This window comes from Manacus vitellinus, unplaced genomic scaffold, assembly GCF_001715985.3.
Source record: "Manacus vitellinus isolate BGI_N305 unplaced genomic scaffold, ASM171598v3 scaffold_12_pilon, whole genome shotgun sequence".
Taxonomy (NCBI): Eukaryota; Metazoa; Chordata; class Aves; order Passeriformes; family Pipridae; genus Manacus; species Manacus vitellinus.
The window spans coordinates 13,749,936-13,762,562 of record NW_021938949.1 but is presented as its reverse complement, the minus strand read 5'-3'; the positions used below and the strand labels follow the sequence as shown (position 1 = coordinate 13,762,562).

The following is a 12,627-nucleotide window of genomic DNA, read 5'->3' as shown; positions in this document are numbered from 1 at the left end:
GGAAGATGCTGGGCAAGGCTGATCTCACGCTGTGTTACATGTCTGTCCTAGGATGGGACAAACCACACCTGGGAAGTGCCAGTTGAGAATACCCTGAGAAATGAGGACAGAGAGAATCCAGGCAGCAGCATGGAGACAACAGTGAAGGAAACAGCTGGAAGGGTAACTTTTTAAAGAAAGGAATCTTCACTCTAAGAAAAGACTTGGGGATTTCAAGGTGTTTTGCATAAGAAATACAGGTTTGGGAGAATGAAAGTAAAAATTAAAATGATAGGCAGTTCCCCAAAAAGGACCAAAAGTAACAGGTTATTTTAGTGTAGGAAGAAATGTGTCCTGTCATCACCATAAATAATAGCAGGAGAGATGTTCCTTGTAACATCCACTGGAGTAGATGTACTTAAAACCACCACAGTAACTTAGTCTTCTCATTTCAAAATGAAACCTAAATAAAGTATATTGATAAATTATGATTACGGTATTATTAACAAAAATGCACATGTTACTATCAAGCCTTTAGAAAAAACTACTAGAGCTCACACATTCCTGTCACCCAGATGAATACTGATGTGAGTAGTGAGTCACTCTCATACCTTTGGAGGATTAAGAATGAAAATTCAGTCTCTTTGTCCAACCAGGCAGAATGGGCTACTTCAGAGAGAGTAAAGGATGGATGGCACTCAAGTCTAAATCTCAGATCTTGAGAAAGAAGGACATTAATATTTGCCAGAATACTTACTGAGATTGTCAGAGGCAGGATTAGACAGCACTGCAAAGATAACAAGGAACTATACAAAACACGTTCTGTGAGCCTCCAGCCAAACTCAGGTCCATCTGGATCATCTGTCTTCAAATCTGAGAAGCACTAATTCTGCCCTTTGAAACTATTTTACATAGGACATTGAGGCCTCCAAGTAATTTTAAAATAGCCATACAAATCACAGGCAATCGTTTTCCTTTCTGATATCTGTACAGTGCAGTTGAAATTTTTTGCAGTTGAAAGTATTTCTCAGTTTCTGCCAAGTCTACAGTATTCTTTAAAATTCAGGGGAAAAAGCTCACCCAGTTTTCAAGCTGACCAAGGCATCTTCAACTCCTTTCTGATTAAACTTCGTCATGTACAGGTGCATATCAGGGTAGTTGTTTCTGATATTCCTCTCAGTGCTTCCATTTGGGACCGTTCCAAATCGAAAAGGAGGCGAGTAATCATGTGGCCTTTGAAACTAGAAAGAAAGGGGAAAAGCAAAGTGTTTCAGGCATTCAAAATGTAAAGAAGGGCAATTTCAAGCTGAAAAACACAGAAGTTGTATAATTTGCCTCAAATTTCTTCTAGGCAAATGCTGTGGGTTAACTCAGGTCTATTATACCAGAAACCATCTTCACACTGACTGAACTTACAAAAGCATCTACAAAGTATAACCAGCTCAATTTTGCCACTCAAATGTGACTTTCTTTCAAGCACTGTAATATGGCAGGACAGCAGAAACTGGAGCAGAGAGATGCTGGAAGATCCTCATCTGCCAGCATTCCCCCTAGAGAACCCAAAGTGCCAGCAGACACACTGGTAAACAGCAGTGAAAAGAAAACAGTGCTTTGTTGGCAGTCGTTTCACACTTCCAGCTCAGCTGGGACACTGTGGGGGAAGAAAGGGAAAGAGGATCATTCTCAGTATCCAACAGGGAGCACAACACACTGGTCCCAGAGGAGTGCTGGGGATGGCAGGAAGCTCTGCCAGGCAGGGACAGGCTGAGGGCTGGCTTTCCCTCCACCACCACGATTCAAGGGAAAGAAAGTTCTTTCAGCTTCCCCAGGGGATCAGCAACTACATACCCTGACATGAAAAAGGCTTCTGGAGCTCTCACACCTATATTCCCAGTCCCTATTCATTCCCACAGTTTCAAACTACAAACCATTTGCTTGAGGGCATATAGGTTTATCCTACAATTCTATATCACTATTGCATCAGCACAGACAAACAAGCCAGGGGATATGTGCAAGGCAATGGCAATTGCCCAGGGCACAGTCAAGGTTCAGACCTGGAAATCATTCAGATAATCTCACAAAAATTCTTGCTCAGAGATCTGAACATTTTATATGTGCCTTTGCAATATCTTTGAAAAGATATCTGAGGATTAGATTAAAATGTCTCTTTAAGAAACAAATGAAAAAGGTCACTCAAATTAGAGGAACTACTGGCTAACGAGGAAATTGAATTGAGCAATTGATAAAAGCAGCCACCCATAAATTCCATGGTAAAATGCACTCAGGTTTCAGTGTTGAAGTTAGAAGAGCAATCTATTTATCCTGTGCTGCAAAAGACCGATAATATTTATACAGTTGCTGATTCCTTTGGGGCTGCATATGAAATATTTCTCTTTTTAACATTTGGTCTCAGGGCATCAAGAATTCCCAAGATACAGTACCAATTTGCAAAGAGAATACAAATAGGCTTATACAAAACCTGGGAGTATTTTCAATTCCATCAAACCTTGACTGTGAAATTATTGCTGCAACACTATTTTCTTGTTACAGAACTACAATTAAATGCTTCATTTTAATTAAGCATATTTTGACAAAGCATAAAGGAACGAACTCTATTTTTCTCTATTTGTTTAGCTAGCAGATGTCTTACTTTTCTCATTTTCCCTTTTCACAGCTTTACTGTTTAAATTATTACTTTGCTACTACTTTTACACATAGTAATTGACCTATGCACTAAAATTACACTGTACACTAGTCATGGTTCTTAGTCTATATTTGCTGTCTCCTATTTTGAGTTTATTATGCAGCACTGAAACAAAACCTCCTTTTAAATATATGTCCAGAGATTCTACTGATAAAAATATAGCTTGCTATCAACTTTATTTAAATCTACAGTTAATGTATCTCTGAAGTATTGAGATGACTTCCAATATCTCCTAATATCTGTGTCAAATTTCTCAGTCAATAGAAAGGGAAAAAAATAATTAAAGAAACATTGTCGGTTTCAAGACCTCTAAAAATTGCTGCTGCTCATATCTCTGACATTTATTTGGAAATTCAGTTGTGGTGAGTACTCTGCAAGCTCAGTTCCCAATCCTGAGGTATGGCAGGGGACCTGGGGGAACAGGGAGGTGATGGTGGAGTACTCTGGTAATTGAGAAATGGAGTTTCCTTCTGAATATTCTCACTTTTCAAGACCATTCATATGAATCTAAGATGTTGGAAGGCGTTTCCTCTCGTGGAATAGTTGAAAGAATCAAGACATCTGTCCAAATTGAACATTCAAGGAAGACAAAATATTTCTGCAGGAGAGCAGAGAGGAATAAAAAGCCCTACTTCATTCAAGAGTCACAGAGATAAAAAGCAGATGAATAGTTCCAAACACCATTTAGAGACTGGAATTTCTTGGCACCACCAACCAATTTTAACAGCCACAAGGAGATAATTTTTTTGAAACCATTGTCTGCTACTTCTGACTCCTCACAGACTACTCGTAAAGAAAGAAAAGGGTTTAAATCTTTTTACTAACACTGCACTCATATCTAAAGTGCATAAAGCTCTCATCAATAATAATAAACTTATACTCTGTGAACTGACACGTCCTGGAGAAGCACATGGGCTCTGTGACTGCAGTAAAAAGATGTATGTGGCAGGCATGAGGCAAGAAAGAAAGAAGGATCAGGATCCCACATGCATTCTATTTCCCTGAAGTCCCACGATGGGAAACAAAATACATCATGTTTGCTAGGAAGTAATTTTCTTCCTAGACATTTTCTGGAATGCTAATTTTTTTAAATCATGAACAAAATTCTTAAATTGAATGCACAAGCCCCCTTCTTGAATCATAGCTGTGGAGAGATCTACTGTTATTCTAAAGACTAACCAGTCCGTTCTTGTCTCCCCATCCTGTGCCACCCAACAGAACTATTGCACATGGCAACAGAACTCCAACCCTTTGCTTTTATTTTATTTGGATGCCTTAATAAAACTGACAATTTCATTAAGCCAGCAAAGCGATCTTTCACAAATATTCAATACTGACTAAATCTGAAGATTTACTTGCTTGCCTGAAAAGGCTGCTGTTCAGAGCAGCTGTTTGTTATGGTTCTGGATTTTTTTTTTAAGGAACTGTGGAAAACATTACTAAAATAGTAGAAAATAGTAAATAACCTCTCTCTGCAGCAGGAACTCGTTTGGAGTGACAGAAGAACACTCATATATGAACCCCCTCCTTTCTTTTACCAGATGGAAAACTGACATTCTGATTTCTGATCTTAGAAAAATAAAGCCATTACTCATTCCAAGACTGTTATTATAATCACTGGTTACTGAAATACAGTCAATGCCTACATCTGACCACCCTCAAAAAGCACTGTAAAGGTCTAACATTGGGTAGTGGTGAGAAGGGTTGGGGTAAGAGAGTCACCCCAACCACTCATCATCCATTCTGCCTTTTGGTCTCGGCCTGCTCTATTTTCACAGATGTATCTCTAGGTAACTGCAGAACTTGGGCCATCCTGGTGCACAAAAATATAAGGCCAAGGTTACAAGAATACTCTGAACCTTGCAAAAATAAAGAACCTGTAAATGGCTTCCTATTAAGGTTGGTGAACACCTCCTGGACCACATGTAGGTGAGGCAATAAAGTGTGGAGGAATCCCAGCAGACAAACACTTTGCAGGACAATTCCATCCATTGCTACCTACTCTCCCTTAGTAAACTTATCTCTCATTACATGTAACAGGTACAAATGGTCTCAAAAGTAAGAAATGTCAGCTTTGCTGGATACTTTGGACTCATTTTCTGTACCTTTCTACGAAGACAAAGCTTTTAAAAATCTTTTACATACACAAGAGGAACGTCAAAACATAATTTTCTCCTCATTTTCTGAATCATTTGAGTTTAGGAACACCCACCCCTAGTAACTCCAGTACATGCTGTGCCATGTATTTCTGGATGACATGGCATTCAGGAATTCATTAGCAACATTTCAAAGGTTGAGGAAACTATGAAGAGGTCTTAAAGCACCGAGGAATAAACAGCACGTTATCAGGTGTCCAGAGTGTAACACATTTCCTGAATGGGAGGATATTGAATGCTGAGAGTCAGGAATGACTGCTCAGAGAGAAGGATTTTTTCCCTGATTTTTCTCTATAGTCTATCATATGGGGAGCTGGAAAAAAAATACTGAAACGCTGAGAAAACCCAGTATCTCTAAGTGGGAATACTTCATTGTATTGATAGGAGAGCCTGACTCTTCAGGTGTGGCAGTGGAAAAAATGGGAGAGGGGGAGAATAAAGAATAGCAAACTGATTTGCCAGCCCAAAAGAGTAATTTTTATTTTTATTTTTTTTAATTTAATGGACTTTCAGATATCACTTATTCCAAACTGATTACACACATACTTCTGGCCCTTCTCACTGGCCTTTGCATGTGAGTGCTTTGCTTGCTGCAAGGGACAGAGTTCTCTTCTGAACAACAGCAAAATCCTAAATTCCTGAAGTTTTCTCCTGCTAACAGCACTGCAGCAACAAGGCAAGGAGGGGAGAAATATAATTTAATACCAATCAGATTATATTCCCATAAATTATCCTTAATTATTCAAATTTTTTAAATCTGAGAAACCTCAGGATCTTGGAGGAGGTAAAACCTGTGTACGACAAGAAGAGTGTTCAGAAATAGATCATTGTTTTTCTGGACTTCTGACTTGTTTAATCAGAAAAGGCATGGCTCCCCTGACTTATCTCTATGAGCTTCAGGCAAAGTTTGAAGAGCTGAAAAGTAAAAACAAAGGAGGCAGATCAAATAAATGATCAGCAGACCACACAAAACCAGATGGTATTCTCTGATTCAAGTATTTTTACATTTTCATTCTGCTTTTTGCTGAAATAAAATTCTCCTTAGCAGACAGAGCAGAAAAAGGACAGAACTCAGGCAGTTATTAGGCAAAAGCTACAGCACAAATGCTGACCTTTCCCAGCCCATGGGGGAGTGGCAAAGAGCCAAAGAGGGGGAGCTGAGGGTGCACTGTCAGACCTGAACCCCACTGCTGAGCCAGGTGCAGGCCAAAGCCTGCCAAAACCCAGACTGCCCAGGAAAACGCTCTGTACTTTCTCACAAACAGGAGAAAGACGTTTCTCAAATCCATTTTTTTTAATCCTCAAGAGAAAACACCTTTTATTTGTCTCTTCTAAGAATGCTCTCTTAAAATAGAGGTGTATGTAACCCCCTTCACACTCTATCAAATGTTTTATGACAACACAACTTAATGAAAACAAAACTAGTGTAATTTTTTGTTTCTTTTCATCTGTCATTCCTCTAGCCATGCTTGCAATTCATGCTTTGATATTCCAGGCAATCAATCAAAGGCTGGTCATAAAAAGCAGTTAAAACAAAAAAGACAGACAGGAGGCTATCTGGGCCATTGCCTTTTTTTGAATAACAATTTCTTTTATTTTCTTTTCTTTGAGAAAAATCCCTTGTGAAGTCATCCCCTGGGCTACACTGTATTTACATATTCCTTCCTAATGTCAATATTTGGATTAATTTTAAAACAACTGGGCACAGACTTGACAACAGCACACTCTTCACGTATATTGTGTATATCCATCACAACAATAATTCTGCAAATAGACTTCAATCCCTCTGTGCAATATCACTATTACAGAACAGTCACAGAAATGAAATAAAAAAAGAAGTAATTGCTAGGCTGCTGATTTATAAGACTATTGATTAAATTCCCAAGTACAAAGATCTGGGAAGAGTTTCTTCATTAGAAGAAAGTTCAGCCTATCTACGACAATATAAAAAATAAGAATATTTATTATTTAACAGTCTATGTGAAACTTGAGTTTAAGTGAACTATAAGGCTGCTGCTCAAAGTGAAGTTCTGCCAGAAGTTTTTGAATTAGAAAAATGTCTTCCACATACACATCAAAATTCTGTGCCTTATCATTTGCAAGTTACATCTCTCTTTAATGTGATAACACAAACTGCCAAATTTTCTTATCTATTTTTCCTATTTATTCTTGCATTTTATACAAGGAAAACATTCAAACATCCAGAGACAATACGTATCATTGTTATCATTCCTCTTTATTTATTTATACTGATGCCACTTTAAATGTGAACTATTTCTATCATTTCATTGCACAGCACATAGAGATACAAAAAGACATATTTTCAGGAGCATTAATTGGCTTCTGAGAATTACTAGACAGTTTCTGGATTTATTAATATTTTGTCTATTAATATATTGCTAATATTTCACACAATTTTCCAAGTTTTTCTATATTGCTAATACATTCCTTTTAATCAGAAAGTGATTGATTTCCACCACAAAATAAATGCAGTTACTTTTGAATAGGCAACTCAAAGACTTTGAAAGCAGCCTGGTATTTTCATGCTTTGGGTCATAGTTTCTTAATAAAAGGTGAATGAAACCATCCAATTTGAGTTTATCTTGCTCAGATTTTTTATCACAAAGTACAGAGGACTGTGAAGAATGGACACTGACATCCTTTGAGCTCAAGACCTACCTTTTTATCACTCAGTCCAGTCACTTGGTCAACAAATTCCTCTTGAATCATAAAGGCAGCTAAGTTGGCAGTATAACTGGCCAGAAAAATGACAGCAAAGAAAGCCCAAACCGACACCATGATTTTACTCGTTGTCCCCTTGGGGTTTTGCACAGGCACAGAGTTGTTGAAGACCAAACCCCACAGTAACCACACCGCCTTTCCAATGGTAAAGGATGGGCCATGGGGATCTGCAATTGCAGAAAAGCAGTTAAAATAAACCTTGGCACTATCCCCTGTATAAACAACACATTACTCAGAGACAGGGTTAAAAAAATATTTCAGTACATATTCACTGTACCCCCAATGGAATCACAGGACTCACCATAGGTGCCTCTGTTGTAATGATATTAATTTCCACATTTTTAAAAAATAATTCAACATTTTTCTATGTGGCATGGGGTTCAAAAGTTTTAAAAAGAAAATGGAAAGCAAAGGTTTGGAGGAGAAGTAAACTAGTGTATCTCTTGCAGTAAGGTGTGTGCCACAGTATCAGCCCTGTCAGTCTTCTGTGCCAGCAGACAAGTGAAATGGAAAACTGGAGGTTTAAGTCTTAATGATTCAATTCTAGTACTTTTCTTATCCAAATTATTTTTATCACCTCCAGAGTTCCAACATTATGCTTTTTGAACATTATGTAAGCATATTTAAGATCAAAGTGTGTGAATATGTCACCTACTTTTAAGCACCTTTGTACTCAGAGCATAAATCATAAAGACAGCACAAAGGAGGACCTGTTTTGTGCTGCAGTTCAGAGCAAACCAGGCTCTGGTTGTCTCTCATGTTCAGAGTCAGTTCTGTGGCTCCAAATGTGTTGGCATTGCAGGTAAAATCCTGTCCCAGCTAGTCCCTTCTGCAATTATTGCTATTCCTGTTTTCAGTCATGTTCTAATTCACCCCAAAGCAAGTGGTCAGCACACTCCCTCATTCTCACATAGGGCCAGAATTTGCAATTAGAATTAGAATTAGCAATGCCATTATCCACTCAAAAGGCCTGGTTTGTAGAGCCCTATGAGAATAAAGGGCAGTTTATTCTCACCCAGCTCTAGGTAAGTACAGTGCACTAATCACAGAGGCTCATCATCTAAACTCCCTTTACACTCAATGGAGAGAAACAGGCCTCCCCTGACTGTGACTCATTTGACCAATTTATAATTATCTCCTTTCAATTAAATTGTAATTCAGTCAATAAGGTCTGATGCAGACACCTGTAAAATCAACTCCTTCCCTGCCCTGCCCCTTTATCCAAGGGGATGCACATTACAAACTCAGATTTAGCTGTTAGTTTAACTAAAATTTACTTTAATAATAATTCAGTTATTATTGAAGTAACAAAACCATAAGTGAGTATAGTCAGTGTATGTTCTCACTTCAGCAGAAATGCTCTCTAGACAGTGCAAATATTTCACTATGAAGTCAAGCACTACATCTTAGATTATCCTCCTTCTATTCTGCAGCAGCACTAGGAAGACAGAGCCCAGTAAAATAAACACAATGGAGCTGATTTTTGGTTTATGAAACCATCTTCTAGATACATTTAGGACTGAACTGATACAAGGACAATATGTATTTTTCTGAGCAATAATGTTAGGGAAAGCATATGCCAAGAAAGCAGTATAAAGTTCTGTTTATGTCACTGGAGATTGTATTAACATTGAGTTTCATCCTGCCAAAAGTGCCTAGAGAAAGGAGGCATCTACATGAAGATTCCCCTTTGTTTTAAGCTTCCCATGTTTAAAATTAATGGCATCTGGCTTAGTGGGAAGTATCTGGAGCTCAGTTAGGATGGTCCAGTGCCATAACATGACCTTGTAGCTGTAAGTACACTACATAATCAGTTCTGGCACTTGAGGTGGCACAGAAGAGAATAGCCAAGCCCCTGGATACTCAGTGTGTATATTCACCTTTGAGTTCCCCTTTTTCAGCAGTGTTTATTTGGGACAGAGGTTACACATTTACCATCTTATTAAAATGATAACATCTGGACATTGCAATAATCCCCTTTTTCAGGGAACAAGCCAGCCATAATCTAGAAGAAACCATTAGCTTTTAATAGTGCCCAGAACTGTGTTCACCAAGCTGGAAGATCTCTTGTTATAAAACAAGGCAAGAACAATTTAGAAATTAAAACAAAGGTTGCATTCTCAAATGTCAGTCAAGTAATGGAAGGATGAGGGCATTGCAAGACATGGAATCCTCATTCTTGGGTCAAAGTTGTATATAATAATATGTAACTGCATCTTTCATTGAGAAAGGCAAGCTCTGTATTAAATCTGTTTTGAAAATGAACCTTCTATAGCCATGGATATTACACAGAAAGGACTGATGCTGTTCTGACATTGGCCTCATTTCAGGGCTGAGCTCATCTGACTTTTTATAGGGACTACATAAAACTATGTACAAGGGAACCATTATTTTTCCAAATTATCCACTAGAACACAGAAGTTTAGATAAATTTCTCTGAACTCACCATAGTAGTCAGGACTAGAACCTATTCCAATGCTTTTTTAAGCTGCCCTTTACAGCTGATACAGTGAACTAACCAAACACTGCCTGAATACAGCTGATATCACTTACCCTTCCATATGTCTTTATTCCAGTGAACTGGAGTACAAACATGAGCATATATGCTCTCAAAAAATCACACTTTAAATGAAGAACATACATGGTTTCATAGCTACTTCCACTGTTTTATTCCTATGTTATGTTTATTTGAAAAGATGATGGGCAAGGGATGGGAAATACATGATTTTTCATAGCCGAGGGGTTGTGTAAAATGCAAATCTTACCTCTCCCTTGTGCTAAGTTCCTGTTATATCCTACAGGACTGAAGTACTCAAATATAAAGACAGCCATGGCAGACACGATGAGAAGCATCACAAACATCATCACCCAGACAGAAGCACTAAAAGGTTCTGCAGCAAAACAGACAAGAGAAACAGAAACAGTTCATTAAACCAGTCGCAGCACAAGAATTCTAATGTCTTTGCTTAGGCAAGCCCAGCAGCTTCCTTTAAATTAGCTTTTCCCAACCAAAATGCTAGCAAATAACTAAGCAGCAATACATAATGAACTGCTATTAGTATATAGACACAAAATCCATAAAGTCAAAAGCTTAAATGTAAGCTGCAATTCAAAACCAAAGGCTGCAGGCTTTTCTTTGACACTGAGTGGCACATCACTGGTTTGAGTCACTGCTTATTCAGTCCACAGTCAGGTTGCCTATTTCCATTCATGCCATGTTATACACATTTATCACCAGAACTGTCCAACCAGTATGACTGTTTTTCTGCAAAGCAAAAGCAATTAAGCATATGTTTAATACATTTGGTAATTCAGTGAAGTAGACTTCTCTCTCATTTTCTCTCCTACAAAAAGTGTTAGAGGAAGAAAGACAAACACTTGCATTCAAACTAAATGTTTCTGCTTCAGAATTTTCTTTTCTCCATGTTCACTTTCATCTACCTGCAGTGAAGATGATGTTTTTATCAATTGCAAACACATACTTTTGAATGTCTCATTCTCATCTGGGAGCAAATTACTGAAATCAAAAGGGTTTTATGGAAAACTGAATGTCAGTTTGAAAGACAGAAAAACCATAATTAAGTAAAAGAAGTAGGTTGGAGAACAAAATTAAAAGTGGTTTCAAACACCAGACTAAGCACCAACTTTTTGAAAGGATTGAGTGTGGTAACAGTATGTGATAACACAAAGTTCTCAAATTTCATCTTTCCCAATCACAAATTCTCTGTCATTTCAGGAGTCCCTGGGGTATAAGGATATATTTAAAAAAGATTTGCATGGTAAGGTAATATCTCTTTATCAGGTCACCATATGTGGGGGCATTTTATATCATAATTTGGGTAAATAATGCAAATGTGAGTGTGCTCTGAAGTGTGACAAAATAAATCTTAGTATACTGTTTCTGGTTAGTATAGAATCAAGACACTTGGAATTACAACAAATTATTGTGTTCCAATGCTTTACCTGTTTATGAAAGCTAAAGCAAGTCCTCTCTCCTAACTGCTTCATTCTTTGAATTCAAATTAAGATTAGAACCACTGAAATTTCTCCCATCACTGCAGGAAAGGACTGTGACTGAGAGCTGAGGTGTGGGAGCTCAGTCTGAGCCTTGCCCCAGTTAGCATGACTGACTCATCCAGAACTAGAATGAAAGGCAAGAATTTGTGCCCAGCCTTAGAAAACTGATGAGATCTTTTGTCTGTGCTACAATTTCTCCAGAATTTTGGAACTAAGACAAGACCAAATGCCAAATATCTCCACTGGTGATTTTGGATAGTAACTAAAAAGGCAAGGCAGGGAAATTCTAAACTGAACTGTTCTCCTTCTGGTTTTGAGGTAAAGTGAAGGAGCAGCATTTGTTTTAATTAATTATTTTATTTTTTAAGGCTGAATATGAAGTTCTTTCAATTGCTATAATTATTTATTGGGGAGACAGTAGTAAGTTAGGAAAACAACAGAATTTGTAAAAGGCAGAGAAAGTTCTGCTAAGATGCAGGCAGGGAAAGGACATTATGCAGCCAAATGCAGTCTAACAAATATTTTATGAATTCAGATATTAACTGGATTAAATTGAAATTCACATAGAATTACCATACAATTTTGACAGCACCCTCAAAGAAGAAAGCAAGGCTGATAAAACCCTTATCAAAAGCAACAGTGTAGAAACAGCAGCGGTAATTTGTCAAAATCTAAACAAGGCAAAGGGCAAAACAAGCCAGTGTGCAAAAGTGAGGTATAAACAACAATTTAAGCAGATTGCTCTTTAATAATTTAAGGAGTCTGGTAATGAGGTGGAGGATTAAAAGAAGCAATAGGAAAACAAAAAGCTATTTAGAATAGCAAGCAGTAAGACTGAACAAGTACAGAATCAATTGAATAACAAAGTCGATTTTTCTGTCATATCAGAGATCCAATTACACATTCAGCACTGTTCTTTGATTCTCAAAGGACAGAAAGAGAACTTCCCTCAGGCAAGCATCAGGTTTTAAAAGAGCTTTCAGTAAAGCTATGATATGGCAGAAAAATACTAATATATGACTTGCCAGT

The 12,627-nt window shown here is 37.8% G+C and overlaps 1 protein-coding gene across 1 annotated transcript in view; it reads right to left on the bottom strand.

Annotated features, from left to right (window-relative positions):
* The window catches only part of GRIN2A (glutamate ionotropic receptor NMDA type subunit 2A), a 165,149-nt gene that overhangs the window by 36,420 nt on the left and 116,102 nt on the right, over nucleotides 1-12,627 (bottom strand). The window contains exons 7-9 of the mRNA XM_008921736.4: nucleotides 10,347-10,472; nucleotides 7,519-7,748; nucleotides 1,060-1,220 (exon numbers count right to left, since the gene is read on the bottom strand). Of these exons, the coding sequence (XP_008919984.2) occupies nucleotides 1,060-1,220; nucleotides 7,519-7,748; nucleotides 10,347-10,472 (517 nt within the window). The remainder of the gene's footprint in view (nucleotides 1-1,059; nucleotides 1,221-7,518; nucleotides 7,749-10,346; nucleotides 10,473-12,627) is intronic.